This window comes from Lacerta agilis, chromosome 2 (genome assembly GCF_009819535.1).
Source record: "Lacerta agilis isolate rLacAgi1 chromosome 2, rLacAgi1.pri, whole genome shotgun sequence".
Lineage (NCBI taxonomy): Eukaryota > Metazoa > Chordata > Lepidosauria > Squamata > Lacertidae > Lacerta > Lacerta agilis.
In genome coordinates, this window is record NC_046313.1 from 52,443,504 (window position 1) to 52,461,225 (window position 17,722).

The 17,722-nt window shown below is 44.1% G+C and overlaps 1 protein-coding gene across 1 annotated transcript; it reads right to left on the minus strand.

The window, feature by feature from the left end:
- Positions 1-14,488: 14,488 nt before the first annotated feature.
- SOWAHA (sosondowah ankyrin repeat domain family member A) lies at positions 14,489-17,082 on the minus strand. The gene has a single exon (XM_033140045.1). The coding sequence runs from the start codon at positions 16,772-16,774 to the stop codon at positions 15,314-15,316; it is 1,461 nt and encodes a 486-aa protein (XP_032995936.1). The 5' UTR covers positions 16,775-17,082; the 3' UTR covers positions 14,489-15,313.
- Positions 17,083-17,722: the final 640 nt, after the last annotated feature.

Genomic DNA, 17,722 nt, shown 5'->3' on the forward strand with positions numbered 1-17,722 from the left:
TGGGGAAGGAAGGGAAAGGAGAATGTTAGCCGCTTTGAGACTCCTTTGGGTAGTGATAAAGCGGGATATCAAATCCAAATCCAAATCCGGGATGCATTCCAGCCATGCAAAGGCACTTGAGGAGGAAGAGCAAGGCTGTTAAAGGGTCAAGCCTGGGGAAAGGGGTGTGGCCTGGGAAGGGGCGTGGCCTGGGAAGAGAGGCCTGGAGGGGTACATTCAGTCCTGTGTCCTGAGTTTCCTCACCCTGATCTAGTTCATCATCTTGTTTCCAGGAAGCCTGGAAATAGGTACAGATAAGAGGGCTCAGAATATTTGCAGTTTGTTGTCACTTTTCCCGTGCTCATTCATAAATGCCTTCCGCCCTATGTCCATGTTGGTCTATGTTTTTTTTCATTTTTAATCCATACAAAAATTTGCATTTAAAGATTATACAACTCCATAATTTTTTAGCCTATTTCTGCACATCTCTAAATATAATTTCTCTTAAAATACACGTTTTTGAGATTTTGTTTTTGCCAAGAGCTGCACAGCAAAATCTGGAGAAGGGCCAAATCTGAAGGCTACCTCTTGTTCCCGTCCAAACTTCAGCTCAGGAGGAGGAGGAGGTGGAGGAACAGATCAGTTCACATCTGAATTTGAGAAAGATTAAATTCCTCAAGCATCCCCACCCACAAGGCGCTCTCTCTCTCTCTCTCTCTCTCTCTCTCTCTCTCTCTCTCTCTCTCACACACACACACACACACACACACACTGAATGTGGGTTCACACACCAACTATCACAGTCAAATAGGCAAATTTGTAGAGCCTGCTATGGACTTAGATCAACAAGATGTTAAAATTCCTTCTACCCATATACTGCAGTTCTACCCCTGCGAACGATACAATTATCTTCCCCCTCCCTCCCCCGTCTACAGTTGACTTAACATACTGTATGATAAGATAATCATGGGTCATAGGTGGAAGGTTAAGTCAGCAGTTGCAAATTGCTAAATGTTCACCCCCCTGCCTTCAGCCATGATAGCCAAATATGCATTAGATTAAGCAACCGATCTCTTTAGATCTTGCATTCCATAGCCTGTTCAAAGAACTGGAAAATTACTGGTTTGCAAAGCTACAGGGGACTGTAACCTCCCCTTTTGCTCAAGCGGCTTAACCAGCTGGCTCAGTTATTACACACATTTCAAAAACTATATAAAGAAATCGATGCGTTCCATCGCTACTTCCATCCCACAGGATCTGCAAGCACCCTGGGAATAGTCACTTATTATTCATGTGCGCCTTTTCTCTTAGAGCTCCAAGGTAACTCAGAGCTGAAAAGTAGGTGTCAAGAGAGAGTGCTTTCTTGTTACATAAGGTTTCATAATTCTGATATAACAAAGTGCAGTGCAGGCAAAAGCAGGAGAGGTGGGCGTAGAAATAGTAACAAGTGAGATGGGGAGGGGGAAGCACACATACAGGCAGGAATGGAAAGCAGGTGAGTGTGTAAGAGGTGGAGCAGGACCCAAAGGAATATGCTGGTGCTGCTTTTTACATCAGGAAGCACCCGTGTGGAAAGGGTAGGGTGGGAGGGAGAAAGTGGGAACGACTGAAAGAGTGTTTGAGTGGCAGGCACAGTGGTACTTCGGCTCAAACTTAATCCATTCCGGGAGTCCTTTAGACTCCAGAAATGGTTCGAAAACCAAGCCACGGCTTCCGATTGGCTGCAGGAGCTTCCTGCACTCAATCGTAAGCCATGGAAGTTGTGCTGGATGTTCGGCTTCCCCAGAATGTTTGCAAACCGTAACACTCACTTCTTGGTTTGCGGCGTTCAGGAGCCGATTTGTTCAGGTGCCAAGCTGTTCAAGTACCAAGTTACCACTGTACTTGAAGGTATTACGATTTTCCAGACAATAGCATGTGTGAACTGGTATACTCACAAATTCGCAAGCAAATCAGTTTAGTGTTTTTAATTGGTGTTCCCTTAAGATGGCCTTTGAATACAATCATGATCAAGAGCACACAGTCTCCTGTGGAGGCTAGGCTAAGGTCTTACCTTAAAAATGACTGGCCTCTGTAGAATCCCTGCTTGTTGCTCTATTCTTGAAGCAATGGGGGCGTATCTGCAAAAATGCACAGAGTTTTGTATTAGTTGCATTCTCAAATGTAACTTGGAGCAACATGGTGGAAAGTGAAACCGTGGGACCAGGTGCTGATTGCTGGTGCTTAGTACCATAGTAGGTTTAGAAATACAGTGGTACCTCAAGTTACATACACTTCAGGTTACATACGCTTCAGGTTACAGACTCCGCTAACCCAGAAATAATGCTTCAGGTTAAGAACTTTGCTTCAGGATAAGAACAGAAATCGTGCTCTGGCGGCGCAGTGGCAGCTGGAGGTCCCATTAGATAAAGTGGTGCTTCAGGTTAAGAACAGTTTCAGGTTAAGAACGGACCTCCAGATCGAATTAAGTATGTAACCAGAGGTACCACTGTATGTGCAGTTTTGCCATGCTGTACCCATCTTGCAATGTCCAGTAGGTGAGACTAGGGCATGAACACACAACTATTTTAGATAAACTTTATTGTTACTGTTATTATTATTAATAATAATAATAATAATAATAATAATAATAATAATTTTCACAATTTTATACATTTTAACTTGAACCATTTCAAACATTAAAATAAAAGGTTCTTTTGAACCTTCGGACCTCCTTCCCTCCCTCCATGGGTTCCATATTTACGATTAAATTTACTGCATCTTTTACCATTGCCCATCTGTTATATATCCATAATTACCATAGTTGATTCCACATTACAAGTGTCTTTACATCCCTGCCAATGCTTTTAACTCTTTAAAGTGGTTTTTTCTATTTTAGATAAACTTTTACAGGGTTCTGACCACGGGAAGTGTAGTCCACTTTGTCTCCTACATACAGAAATAGTTTGTTACCTCTGTGTAATTATATAAACTGAAGTCACCTCTCCAGAGTCTAAACTGGAGACTGTTAAATTTCACCAAGGAGTTTAATCGATGTCTGGGCAGATTGAAAATGGGAAGTAACATAATGAAATGCTTCTTTGTACGAATGGAAAACTAGTCTGGGGAATAGCTATACTGAGCCCCTTCCCCTGTCATCTAGTTTTTCTAAGGAGGAGCTTTCATCCTATGTTCATTCTTAGGAGATACAGCACAGATGCATTGCCTCCATTAGGACTTTGCCAGCATAAATCTTTCTATCTCCCATCATGGGTAATGTCTCCAGATAAAGGTTTCTATGCCCTCCAGCCCATCAGCAACAGAGAGCTGTGTGCAGGTGCACCGTGTGATAAATGCTTTGTGGCTCACTCTTTATCCTTTTCATAGTTCTCTGCAAAGTAGCTGTAGAATGGAAGATTAAAACCCTTCGGTGAGCCGTACAAGTGTTAGCCTTCAAAATCTCATTATACTGTATGAAGTACCAAATATAATTCCTCCATGGAGAACATAATTAACTAGACATGTGCACTTTCTTTATATAATGGTAATCTTGGTGGGATGTGAGAGAATTTAGGAATCCATGTGCTAAAATCTCTCTGGCTCACAAGCAAAGCACAGCCTCGCAGCTTTCTTGCTGAAGAGTATTGGGAAGAATGTAAGTTAGGGAGCCGCATTGTTGTTGTTGTTGTTCAGTCGTTCAGTCGTGTCCGACTCTTCGTGACCCCATGGACCAGAGCACGCCAGGCACGCCTATCCTTCACTGCCTCTCGCAGTTTGGCCAAACTCATGTTAGTAGCTTCGAGAACACTGTCCAACCATCTCATCCTCTGTCGTCCCCTTCTCCTTGTACCCTCCATCTTTCCCAACATCAGGGTCTTTTCCAGGGAGTCTTCTCTTCTCATGAGGTGGCCAAAGTACTGGAGCCTCAACTTCAGGATCTGCCCTTCCAGTGAGCACTCAGGGCTGATTTCTTTAAGGATGGATAAGTTTGATCTTTTTGCAGTCCATGGGACTCTCAAGAGTCTCCTCCAGCACCATAATTCAAAAGCATCAATTCTACGGCGAGCCGCACCACTGGCCCACCCAGCTCAGTATCTTCTTTTGCTGACTAGCATTAGATCTCCTGTTGTTGTTTTTTCTACAAGCAGGGAGCATTCCTAGCCCTATCTGGAGATGCCAGGAATCAGCCTTTTGCATGCAAAACATGTGCTCTCCCAGGGAACTAAGCCTAGCTCTCTAATGATATTGCTACATCCTATATAAAATACATCTGTGTACAGCACAACAGAAGCCCATTAACACAGCCACAGCCTTCAGATTACTAACTTGCCCTGCTGCAAACTTGTTACATCCAAGATTCAAAGGCAGAAATTGAAGTGATGATATCACTGATGCTTCATTTGATTGAATTGCAAAACAAGCAGCACACTTGGGGCTTGGGGCGGGAAAAATACTTTCAAATGTTGCTGATACAACATCTTCAGGTGTTTGGTCCAGGCATGCAGTCCAGGATTCTGTAAAAAAAACACCCTCCTGCAACATGGTGGCAAGGCCTTTGCGCAATACAGCCTCTGACTCCTCTGGCTCCTTGTCTACTTCAGATTCCTACTGCAGCTTGTGAAAAGCTGTTCTATGTTTGGAAATACTCACACCAAATCAAGAAATAAACTGACATGTGAAAGTGTCAAGAAGCTTGTTCCAATCTGGGCAAAGCTTCATTTTTTAGAAGCACGTGATAAATATGACAAACATGAAGAAGCAGAAACCGAAAGATCAGATAAGCTTGCACCCATTGTCACAAAAACCAAACCTCAATTATTCCATCTGAAACAGTATTTATGAATTGTACCCACCAGTGCAAATTGTGACTTCTGATTCCAAGTGCAGGCCCACAGAGGTCTTCCGGGGACACACTCCCATGCAAATCATATGACCTGCACAAGATCTTAGGTGCTTTGGAGGGGACTGTGCTCTCACACACAGAAAAATTGAGGAGTGTGCATTCCATTGTGTCTGGGCTCTTCTTCATCGGAATCTAAAGCTTCATGACTCTAAGGAAGTAAAGGAGTTGTGACCCACACTGTGACATGGGATGCCCCCAGGGCCATCTTAAGCCTATCCGGCGCCCTGGTTCAAAGATCCCTCTGGCACACACCCCCGCGCCCCTGCCGCCTCTCCGCCCACCTCCCTCCCGCGCTGGCCGCCCCTCGGGAGGGGGGTGGGCGAGCGGGGGATGAGGGGCGTGGCGTTGGAGCGGGCGGGCTGGCGCTCGCGCACCGGCGGGCGGGCGGGCTGCAAGCCGGTCGCCCTCGCCTCCTGGAGCCCCAGCTGGAGTGCTGGAAGGGCGCGCAAAGCCCCGCACCGCTCCAGCTGGGGCTCCGGGAGGCGAGGGCGGCCGGCTTGTAGCCCGCCCGCTGGCGCGCGAGTGCCCGCCCGCCCGGGAGTGGGTTGGGGTGGGGGAGCCCGGTATGCCGGCGGGCTCGCGGAGGTGCCCCTGGGGGGCCTGGCGCCCTGGTGCGCCACGCCACAAGCCCCTATGGCTGAGACGGCCCTGGATGCCCCCTTGCATTGACACCCCTTCTCAGGTGGCATCCTGGCTCCATTCAGATTCCCCATGCACACACTCAGCCGGCCATGTGTTCTACTTTACAGGGTAAAGTTGGAAAGGCTGTCTGGCCCAAGCCCCCTGAGCAGTTGGTCAGCAGTAGGTAGCAACTGGATGGCAGACTGAACAGGAACACAGGTCGCCTGGTAACCATCTTCCTCAGTATGGTGAGATGTACTACAATTCTATTTAAATTATAGTAATTAATTCTGAGTGTACAGCTATGCACAAAACATTAGCAGATGCATTTTTGTCTCTTTGAAAATAGATACTCTCTTTTGTTGTCCTTTTTTGTGTGTGATGCATAAATGGCCACCTACACAGCAACTGTAACCTGTGCATTTGGACTTTCCCGGGCCTAAGCTACTGTCTCACATCCTGCAAAGTTTGAAGCCCTTCTGGTTGCTCTCATGAGCAGCTGTGTTGCAGTGAGATCTGCGTGTGTGCAGCTCTCCAGATTTGGTTTTGCATTCCGGAGACTCCAGAGTTAATTTGCATGTGCAAAGCCTCCACACCCTTCCCTTTAAAGACATGGATTCTGGCTGTGGCCCTGTTAATTTATAACTGCACAAACTGAATAGATGCACAGCAGCAATCACACAGGGAGGCAGTGCTGGTTCTGAAGCAAAACCAGACCCCGAATTCCTAAAATAGCTCCCCAGGGTCCAGCCTAGAGATGTGAAGGCCCAGGAAAAAACTGGAAAAATTCGGGGGGGGGGAATGGTTCCCCCCTCCCAGTTTTATCCCTGAAGCCTTTTTTGTTTTCCCCCGAAAAATAGGAAAAATAAAAAATAGATTATGGAATGTTTTATTTTAACATGATGGATAACATATTTTAAGATAAGGGGTTCAAATATTTTATAAATCGTTTCTAAAAAATATGTATGGTATCAGATTATTCTGATTTCTGTGAGGACAAGCAAGTCCTAGGTTACAAACTGAACTCTCCAATGCAAGAACAAGATACATTTCTTCCTTTAGGAGCTGCTATTGTCACCAGAAAAGAAAAAGGTTCATTACAGCTCAGAAAATGATTCTGATTAAATTTCATGCCCATTCATTGAAATTTAGTCCCACTTCCTTCTTCAGTTCTTTTTATGAGAATGTTTTTTTTTTAATACTGTGGAGAGGAAATATGAATAATTGTTACTTCTGGGTTTTTAAAAATTGTTTTGTGGAGGTTTTTTTTGTTTCACATAAACTAGTAAATAGTTCAGGAGATTGTTGCTCCATTTGTTACAAATACAAATAAATATTATTTTAAAAGTAAATTCTGTTTGTAATAATTGTTTGGATACACTATATTTTTAATATGCTAGTTGTGATAATTTTATGTCCATTAAAATTGTCCATAGTTATATTTTATGTTTCTAGAGTAACAGAATGACTTTCAATCTGAAAAAGAAAAAAGAAGTGCTTTTTCTGAGAAAAAAGAAGGGGTTTTTCTGAGCTTCAAAATTTCCAGAAATTTTACATCTCTAGTCCAGCCAAGTCCATAAATTCCCTCCACCCCATTGCCAGCCGTGGTAAAACTTTTGCAGGGTATTGTTCTGTATCAGAGCAATATAAAACACATCTGCTTAGGGGGCAGAATATCAACCATATGGTTTCACTTTGAATACTGTATCTTGTGCTTAGCCACTGGCAAGCTGTGGGTACAGCTTCAGAGACTGTTTTCTATCTTCACACTCTACAACATATGCCACATGTATTGTTTTTATTTGGGTTCTCTCATATACTACTGGCAGTTCTGCTGCTCTCTATTATATGAATCAACCTTTGGTTTGATATCTCCTCTAAAATTTCAGTTGCGTGGATCATAGACTGCAAACTTGCAGGTGCACTTAAGAGAAAAAGACAATAGCTAGAAGAAGAAGAAGAAGAAGAAGAAGAAGAAGAAGAAGAAGAAGAAGAAGAAGAGGAGGAGGAGGAGGAGGAGGAGGAGGAGTACCGGTAGTTTGTATTTGATATCCCCCTTTATCACTACCCGAAGGAGTCTCAAAGCGGCTAACATTCTCCTTTCCCTTCCTTCCCCACAACAAACACTTTGTGAGGTGAGTGGGGCTGAGAGACTTCAGAGAAGTGTGACTAGCCCAAGGTCACCCAGCAGCTGCATGTGGAGGAGCGGAGACGCAAACCTGGTCCACCAGATTACGAGTCTACTGCTCTTAACCACTACACCACACTAGCCATTGTAAGAAGGCATCCCATGAAAAGGAGGACCCAGTGATTTATCAGGGGCAGGACCCAGGAAACGGAAGCAGTAACTAACCTCAGCATCATAAGCAAGGTCTGTCCCTGCTAAATGGGGACAGAGGATGCATGTGCTCATCTGTTTTCACTGCAGACAATTACTACATTGTGCCTAGCAAATGGCCTGCACCAAGGGCACCCTTTAGAGGTTTCTTCATTACTGCATTGGCCCTGGAAACATCAATTGCTGTCACGGTGCCCGGCTTTACTTAGATTCACATGCAAATCAAACAACAAAGCAGACCAAGGGAATGTAGGTCAATGTAGCCAGAAAAGCAATACATAGAGCGAAGGCCAGAGAAAACAAAATCTATGCACATGGTGAATTAAAACAATGTTTTCATAGAAGTAGCACTGCAATCTTTCATGTTTTTCTCTCCCATTATTCAAAATAGGGGTCCACAATCATATACAGCTATTTTCCATCTTTGAGGAAGTGCAGAAAGTAACCAGATCTCAGAGAACCTGCAGAGCCAGGGTAGAAACAACTGAAGGGAAAATGGCAAGCTGCCATCATTTTCAGAAGTTGTGCAACATGATTCTTTGTGTGTTTACAAAATACTCATAAGGGCTGCACAGACGATCTGATTGAAAAACAATTATTTTTAAAAATCTGAGTTGCCTTTAAAAAAAATGTATATTGGATCTTTTTTAAAAAAAACAAAAAACTTTTGTTGCAATATCTTTTAAAACAAACAGAGTAGGAGTCACCTAACCAGCCCCATCCATGGAAGCTCTGTGTAAGGACTTCTGCTTGCACAACAGGGCTTTGCCCGCCTTCTCCTTTCCCCTGCACACTTCCTGTACCCCCTAAATTAGGTTTGGGGATTATCAGGAGAACCCCCCACAACAGCACTTGAGGAGAGGAGGGGGGTCATTCTATCTGTCAAGCTGCAATGTACAGTGGAGCAGCTGGAAGACCGCAATGTTGAATTCCACCCAATCTGATTTTTACAAGAAAACTAAATTTAAAACAAGTATGTCAAAAGCTACACTAATAAATCCTAAACACTAAACCATGTTCATCTGTGAAATGTGTGGTTACAATTCAGAGTTGAGCATTTACAAGCATAAGGATGTTTATGCTTGCATTAAATTTAGTTTCCCTTCTAAACCAGTTTTTAAAAGAGATACTAGTCAGCAGAATGAACCACGTTCCTAATCCCTTGGAAGACTAAACCCCAAACCTGAATACCTGCCACACTTCCTTTCTCATTATGTTTAGAAATCCTTAGGAGTCCATGAATGAGCCGCAGTAGCTTAAGGAGTCTTACACATCTAGTAATAGCATCTTTAAGCTAGCAAGGTTATGCTTAAAATTCTACAAGGCAGGCTTAAGCAGTATGTGGACCGAGAACTCCCAGAAGTGCAAGCTGGATTTCGAAGGGGCAGAGGAACCGGAGACGAAATTGCAAACATGCGCTGGATTATGGAGAAAGCTAGAGAGTTCCAGAAAAACATCTACTTCTGCTTCATTGACTACGCAAAAGCATTTGACTGTGTCGACCACAGCAAACTATGGCAAGTTCTTAAAGAAATGGGAGTGCCGGATCACCTCATTTGTCTCCTGAGAAATCTCTATGTGGGACAAGAAGCTACAGTTAGAACTGGATATGGAACAACTGATTGGTTCAAAATTGGGAAAGGAGTACGACAAGGCTGTATATTGTCTCCCTGCTTATTTAACTTATATGCAGAATTCATCATGTGAAAGGCTGGAGTGGATGAATCCCAAGCCGGAATTAGGATTGCCGGAAGAAATATCAACAACCTCAGATATGCAGAAGGTGAGGAGGAATTAAATAACCTTTTAATGAGGGTGAAAGAGGACAGCGCAAAATATGGTCTGAAGCTCAACATCAAAAAAACTAAGATCATGGCCACTGGTCCCATCACCTCCTGGCAAATAGTAGGGGAAGAATTGGAGGCAGTGAGAGATTTTACTTTCTTGGGCTCCATGATCACTGCAGATGGTGACAGCAGTCACGAAATTAGAAGACGCCTGCTTCTTGGGAGGAAAGTAATGACAAACCTAGACAGCATCTTAAAAAGCAGAGACATCACCTTGCCAACAAAAGTCCGTATAGTTAAAGCTATGGTTCTCCCAGTAGTAATGTATGGAAGTGACAGCTGGACCATAAAGAAGACTGATTGCTGAAGAATTGATGCTTTTGAATTATAGTGCTGGAGGAGACTCTTGAGAGTCCCATGGACTGCAAAAAGATCAAACTTATCCATTCTTAAAGAAATCAGCCCTGAGTGCTCACTGGAAGGTCAGATCCTGAAGTTGAGGTTCTAGTACTTTGGCCATCTCATGAGAAGAGAAGACTCCCTGGAAAAGACCCTCATGTTGGGAAAGATGGAGGGCACAAGGAGAAGGGGACGACAGAGGATGAGATGGATGGACAGTGTTCTCGAAGCAACTGGCATGAGTTTGGCCAAACTGCGGGAGGCAGTGGAGGATAGGGGTGCCTGGCGTGCTCTGGTCCATGGGGTCATGAAGAGTCGGAAACGACTGAACGACTGAACAACAAAAGCCAAGACCAGAAGTTGCACATTTAGACTTCATTTCAATTCTGCACAATGAATCTTATTTTCATTTCTTTAGAGGGCAAAGGTAAACACCTACCTAACTGAACTTTAGTCTGTAGTAGTTGGGCGTGGGCACATTGCAGTGTTACGTCTCAGGAAAAGCATGTTTATGGTCTGGTGACAAGATGTGCTCTGCCTATAAACAAGTATTCAGGATGGTTGTTGCAGAGTCACTGAGATGGCTGGAGTGGGGCACTGTGGCATCTCTGTGTGGTTGTGATGCAAAGGTACATGCTGGGGGTCCCTCCTTACCATCATGAGCTTCATGCATGGACAGCTTGTGGGTATTATTCATACAGTCCTGACTGGTTGCCACTAGAGGTTTAGACTGTGGGAAATTCCGGTGTTTCAATTCAATTTTTCCATTTTCTAGTTCTGTGTTTTTCTTGTTCCTTCTGAAGCTGTGCACACACATTGGATATGGGGGGGGGGGGTATTCTGCTGGTGTAAGCAGTATTGTACCTCCAGTGCAATATGTCCTGATGTAATATGAGCATAGGATTGTTACATCACTAACCTGCAGTGGGAGAGTTTATGTTATTATCAGCATGACAAAACAATTACCTTGGTTAATAGGACAAGTATTTTCTCATACATTTCAATAATCATAGGCTAAATTCTTTGTATGCTTTACACTGAAGGAAATGACTAGTTGCTTTGATGAGGACTTTGTCAATGCAAGAACCAAAAGATTAATCCCACACATTTTTATAATAAAAATGAAGCTCTGTTGGGACTCTGCTCCTTTGAATTACCCACTGACTCACTAATCATCTATACCTTTACAAGGGTGAAGTAAGTCCTATCAAACCATTCAAAATTAGATAGACAAGGGAGCACTTCATTTCATAATATTCAGCCAACACCTTATATGAGCTGTTTTACCTTCTTGCAACCATAGAACATATGTATCATATCAATTTGATAATGTATTTTCTTCGCTCAGAAGCAAACTGATTCATGGCTATGCTCCTAAAGTAAAACACGAGACATTGTGAATAAAGGGTTGTTTTTTTGCTTCCCATTGTGGTAGTTATATATAATTTGCTTGTGCAGAATAATTACTTCTCGTATAATGAGAATACTGTTATTTACTGCTCATTCACTATGTTAATTAACTACAGCTTAGATAACTAAAGTGAATTAATGTCATTGTTCACTAGAAATGGGTAATGAACCATTTGATAACATCATTGATTCATACAGTTGCAAAGTCTTTGGGGGGATATTCTCTGTACTGCTAAGTCCTTGCCACACCTTACAACATAATCCAAATGGATATTTTTTTTAATTACATTTTAATGAAATTTTTCAGTGGAGTAACGGAAATGAAAAAAGAACAAAACAAAAAGAAAAGTGTTCCAAAAGGTAATCCAAAATGCTATTTGTTATTCAGTGTATGATGGTTGACTTTCTCTTTTCCTGGTAAGGCTCTCATGACTTCCATGGGTATGTATGTGACTAGTAAAAAAAAACTCAGCATGCTGTTACTTTGTGCATAAATGCAGTGATGCCAAAAATGTCAGCTGACATGGATAATATAGTTCTGCTGGTCATGTAGTTTGGGGCTGCACTGAACTAAGTCAGATTCAAAGTAGCTTGATTGAAATTAATGAGCCTAGGTTAGTCATGTCCACTAATTTCAATGGGTCTACTCTGAGTGGGACTAATGTTGGCAATAGCCATAGTTCTAAGTAACCCCTAGTCTCTTTAAGGAAAACTACTACAGAGTTGCTTGGAAAGCTTGCCTAAGGCAATATCCACTCTTAGTCATATTCAGTATATACATTCATTGATATCAATCCATTCATTTTAATAAGGCTTCTCTGGGAATGACTTTAGTTGGATATTACCCATATAATATTGCAAATGAAATACGCATGTTACATATGTGTGGCACTTGTTTTCATCTTTGATTAATAAATCAGTCATACTGGAGAAACAGTCTTTGCATTTCCTTCAGTATGCCAGTATATTCCTTTTACAAACACCTGCTTCGCAAAGAAAGGGGTTTGGAGGAGGTCCACTTTTAACAGCAAAGTGAGCACATGGCCAGGGGATGGTAAACCTCCTATATTCAAAATCCCTGAGCGCTTTTCTCCTTAGCCAACCTTTAATATAAGAAATGAGCTCAGCTGGAAGGCTGCAGGTTGTTTTGCAATCCTCACTCATCTGCCCAATGGCTGTTAAAACTGAACCCATACTCACTCCCCTCTTTCTGTGTGAATGGGGCCGGTCCAGATTTAAACACCCACGTCTGGCAATGTTTGGCCCTAGCTCTACGCTGGATTGATCTTGCTATTTTTATTTGCTAAGAATGGGAACAGAAACAATTTGTTAGCTACCAATCTCTTGAGCAGATAAAGTCCTACAACATCTTGTGGAATGCTTTAGCAAAGACTATTATGCATATGCACACATAGGTAACCAGAGAGTAGTACTGTATTGAGTTTATTAAAGCAAGGCAGATACAACATTCCAAGAGCCAGCTTGTGCCACAGCAGGGCCTTTGTTTACTAGGTCAAAGTCTGACGTAAAAATCAATAAGGGTTGCAGCCATTGCCTGTTTGGGCCCTTGGTGTATTGAGAGATTAAATGTGTGACACATGAGACTGATCAATCATACACTAATCCTTTCTGAAGTCAATCTGCTCTTCTTCAATAACAGAATTTAAATTGTCCCAAAACTGCAACTTTTGGAGGAGGGACTGGATGTATCGCTTGGATGAAGCTGGTACACAGCACTAAAATCACAGCTATTTTGCTCTTCCCCTGCTGCTGCAAAGTAAACAATGGTTTGGCATAGCATTATGTTTAAACCTGGGTTTATGGTTTGTCTCTTGCAAACAATCCATGAGCAGCAAGCCAGGAACATACCTATGAACTCAATGTTTGTTTGGAGTTAAGTGTAACTGTGATTTAAAGTGATTCACAAACCTTGCCACAGAATTAGGTTAGAAGTCCCCATGCAATGCCACTAAATAGTCAATTGTATTAAAATCAATTTTTACTGAACTGTCATCCATACAATTTTTTAATGGTGGGACAATAATTACCCTTATTTACAAAAGGCTTTTACTTCATGCAGAGCATTATTCAATCAAGATGAGTATCATACTGAAAATGAATTTTCACAGAGCCACAATGTCTTTTCAAAAACTACCCACGGAGCCTTACCAGCTGACATATTTTAAGTTAGTTATGTCATTGAGATGCACACTTCTTTTGAGTGTTTAATGATGGCTGATGGTGCACCTACCTAACATGATCAGCCTTAGTTTACATAAAAGTTTGTCACCAGAAAGACACCAAAACATGTCAGTATTTACATAATATACAATATAAAAATAACTGTCTTAAAGAGCTATATTTCCATTAGTCTATTCCTCATATAAAAATATGTACCCTAAATAGATTTTTCCTTTTGTTACATTTATGAAATGTTATACTCTACTCAGAGGACAAGAGGTTTGTATATTTTGTCAAACTGTTATAGCATTTAGAATTGCACAGGTTTTCATTAGTTTGCAAAAACTATTATATATATATATATTCTCTGAATAAAACAAGACGTATCTCCACCTGCAATCTCAGCCATGCCTACTCAGAAGTGAGTCCTATTGAGTTCAATGGTGCTTACTCCCAAGTAAGTGGGGCAGGGATTGCAGTTTAAGTTGATAATATAAATACAGCACTGAGGTAGAGATGCTTAGGGCTTTTTCTTCTCTTTTCTTTTTAAGTTGGCTAGAGCTGGTTCTCCAAATTCACTGTATATTTTGTTTTCTGCATGCAGTAAAATTCTTACTAGGAGGCGTTTTTAGTACAAAGTATAAAATATAATGAACTGCCCTTCTCTCCAGCATGCCACTAAAATTATGTATCCCTTTTCAAACATAATTAAAACTACAGTATAATTTTAAAAAATTGACATTTTGAATTTTTGGCATCTGCTTTAAAAGCCAAAATAAAGCTTTACTATGGCATAACTGTTCCTTCCTTTTTAACTATAGGGATCACAGATTCACTGAACTGTAAGGTGGATTTCATAAGAACTGCATCCAATGCAAACTACTGTATTACAGAACACGTTCAATGTTTTTAATACTAAATATGGCACAGCATTAGGAAGGCAGCACTTCCTTTAATTAACTCATTAATCTGTGATGACAGGCATGGATGGGATGCAAAGAACCTCCCTGAAATGCTTTTCATTCCCAGATCACAAGTTTTTAGAGGCTATAAAGGAAACATTTTGTTCTTTAAAAAATGTGCATGCCGTGAACTGAACATAGTGTTTGTTTCAAGATGTACTGCTTTATATGCATCTATCTGAAATTGACATTTTTATTCCTGTCCTTTTCAGACATGCAACTCAATCCTATTCATGCTTCCTCAAAAGGAAGCCAACTGTATTCCATGGGACTTCCTTACTCCCAAGACAGAGTCTTAATCCTATACAAACTCACCTGGGAATACGTCCCATTGGTTTGCGTCTTACTTCTGTGTCTGGGACTGCACTGTTACTTACCGATAATTCATTCAGTTTTAATGGAACTTCCATCACTTAATAGAGTCTAAACAAAATAAGGGTCTCACATTAAACTCACTCACTAAAACAAAAGAAAACAAACCAAGCCCTGCATGAAATGTCACATGGATTTAGTAAGGGTAATTTTTGCTGAGCAAAACTATTTTCAGTGAAATGTATGAGGCAAAGATCATATTCAGGAATATTGAATTCAACTGGTATTCAGATACAACCCTATAGAGAATCCATTCAGTCCCTGGATTAGACATGCTAATGAGAAACACATTTAAAAACACAAAAGCAGAAGTATTTCTGCGAAAGAATAAGCAACACATGCCTGCTTCAGTATTCATATTTTGATTTCAGGGAGACAGAGCTTAGTGACCAAAAAACAACTCTGAAACTGGTCTGCGTTTTGTCGTTGCTTCCTCTTGGTCATCTTCCACTGCCTCAGACAAGGAAGAATAGGATGAGAAAGTCCCTCTGGACTTCAGCTTCCTCCTTGGAGCCGAGGCTGCATTAAAGAACTTATTGAGCGTAGCTGGTTTCTTTAAGCCTTTGGTCAGCTCATAGAAAGCAGTGTCATCAGACAAAAGCCCCAGGACAGCACTAGTGGAACTCAAAATGGAAGCTGCCACTTTGGGGTTCTTCTTGATGGAGGCGTTGTGTCCAGAGACCGTGTGAAGGTGGGGGTCCCGCAAGAGGTGCCTGACTGCAAAAGAGGAGCCCTCTTTCAAATACTGAAACGGTTTCTTCCCACTGTAGTCTCTCAGGTGAACGTTGGCGTCGTAATCCCTGACCAACTGGGCGATGACTTCCTCTTGCCCATGTATGGCGGCGATGTGGAGCGGGGTATAACCGCCGTAGGACTTGGAGTTCACGTTGACATGAGCGCCACCTTTCTCGGCCACCTCGATGACTTTACCCAACATCTCGCAGTTCCCGCTCTTGGCCGCCCAGTGCAGAACGGTGAAGCCGGTCATAAAGTCCCTTTTGCTCGCCAGGTTTTTGTCGCTCAGCAGCAGGCCGTGAAGCTGCTGGGACCACTGGCCGGCTGTGGCCTTCACCAGCCACTCGTGCTCAGCGGCTTCCAAAGGGATGGTCGTAGCGGGATAGTCCGCTTCCTCGCCCACCTTCTGAGACTTCGGCACCCTCCTCAGGTAAGGGGAGCTAGACCCCATCTCTTCAAGCTGACGCCTTCTCATGTAAGGCGACGTAGAGGGGGTAACGGCCGGGAGCCCAACTTGGAGCCAGTCTTTGACTTCGGGCTGCTTCGGCTCGGGGCTCAGGTCCTTGGGCTCCTTGGCCCCACTGGCAGGCAGCACACAGCGCACGGGCAACATGCAGGGTTTCTGTGGGGCAGCTTTGGGAGCCAACTTGTCTTGGTCCCCTGGGGCTTTGGGTGCCTCCATGCCCTCCTTTTGAAACAGGCTCTTCAACTGGGACACAGGCATTGCTGGGCTCGCCTCAGTCCCGCTTTCCTGCTCTGGACCCTCTGGGCCGGCATGGCAAGCAGGCGCCAAAGTGACCGAGCCTTCCTCTCCTTCCTCCTCCTCGCCAGAGCGCCCCCCAGCGGGCGCTGCGCTCACTTCCGCCTCCTCCAGGCGCCAATTCTTCCTCAGCACCACGAACTTCGCTCCGTCTTCCTCCTTCACGACGGCCACGTTGTTGACGAAGTGCTTAAACCGCTCTCGGAGGGCGGCTCGGGCTTCAGGCTCCCCGCCGGGCGCTTCCACGAGCGGCTTGAAGCGGCTCAGCAGCTCCGAATTGCGCACCTTGCCGCCGCGCTCCCGCAGGAAGCCCAGCACGGCAGCCTGGCTCAGCTCGGGCTCACCCATGCCCGCCTCAGCGCGGACAGACGCAGCGCGGGAAGAGAGAGAGTCAGCGGTGGCGTCGGGCGCTCTTTCCCGGGAGGGTGAAGCCACCTGCTGCTGCCGCCGCCGCCGCCGCCGCCGCCGCCTCTAATGAGGGAAGGAGCAGCTCTGGCGCTCTCCCAGCTGGCCGGCAGCGCGGCGGGGGGAGTGGAGAAGAAGGAAAGGCCACCCACAGCCGAGGTGCCTGGGAGTTGTAGGCGAGGACACACCTGAGGCGGAAGCCCCGCGCGCCTCTCCCGAAGCCGAGCGCGGCTTCTAGGCACCGCCGCAAGGCTCTCCCCACCCCCGCCTCTCTTTCCCAAGTGGTTGTGCCCACAAAGCGCGCATCTCGGGTCCCATCCCACGCGAAGAAGATAAGAGCAAGGCGCACTGCACTCCCCCCCCCCCCGCGCGCAAGTCAGAAATAAAGCATTCCAACACACGACGTTGCCATTGATTCCCAGGAGCGGCCGCGTAGCCAGTGGCAGGTTGGCCGGCAGCATCGCCATCGCACCGAACTAAACCAGCACCTCGTTAATCGAGCGTGGTATCCAATGTGGCGGGCATCGTGGACCGTGCAGAACCGCTTATTAGCTCGAGCAGCTGTCTTGAAAATATTTTCAGGGTTGTTCGTAGTAGTAACCTTGCCTATACACGCTTTAATAGAATGCTCTGATAAGGAGAATTAAACGCGTCTGCAGTTGCCGCCAGCGATATCTGGTAGAGCAAGAACCGCAGAGGGAGAGGACATATTTAGGTGAATATATATATATACAGACCCTCCACCCACTCTTATTGCGACGCTTACTTGTTTATAATCCGGCTTTCTCTAAGGCTGTGTACACATTGCCGTTTACTCGGGCTCTTGGGCGCTCCCACTGCTGGTGTTTGAAGCTGAATACACGTGAGGATGTTAGCCCGGATCCATATTAT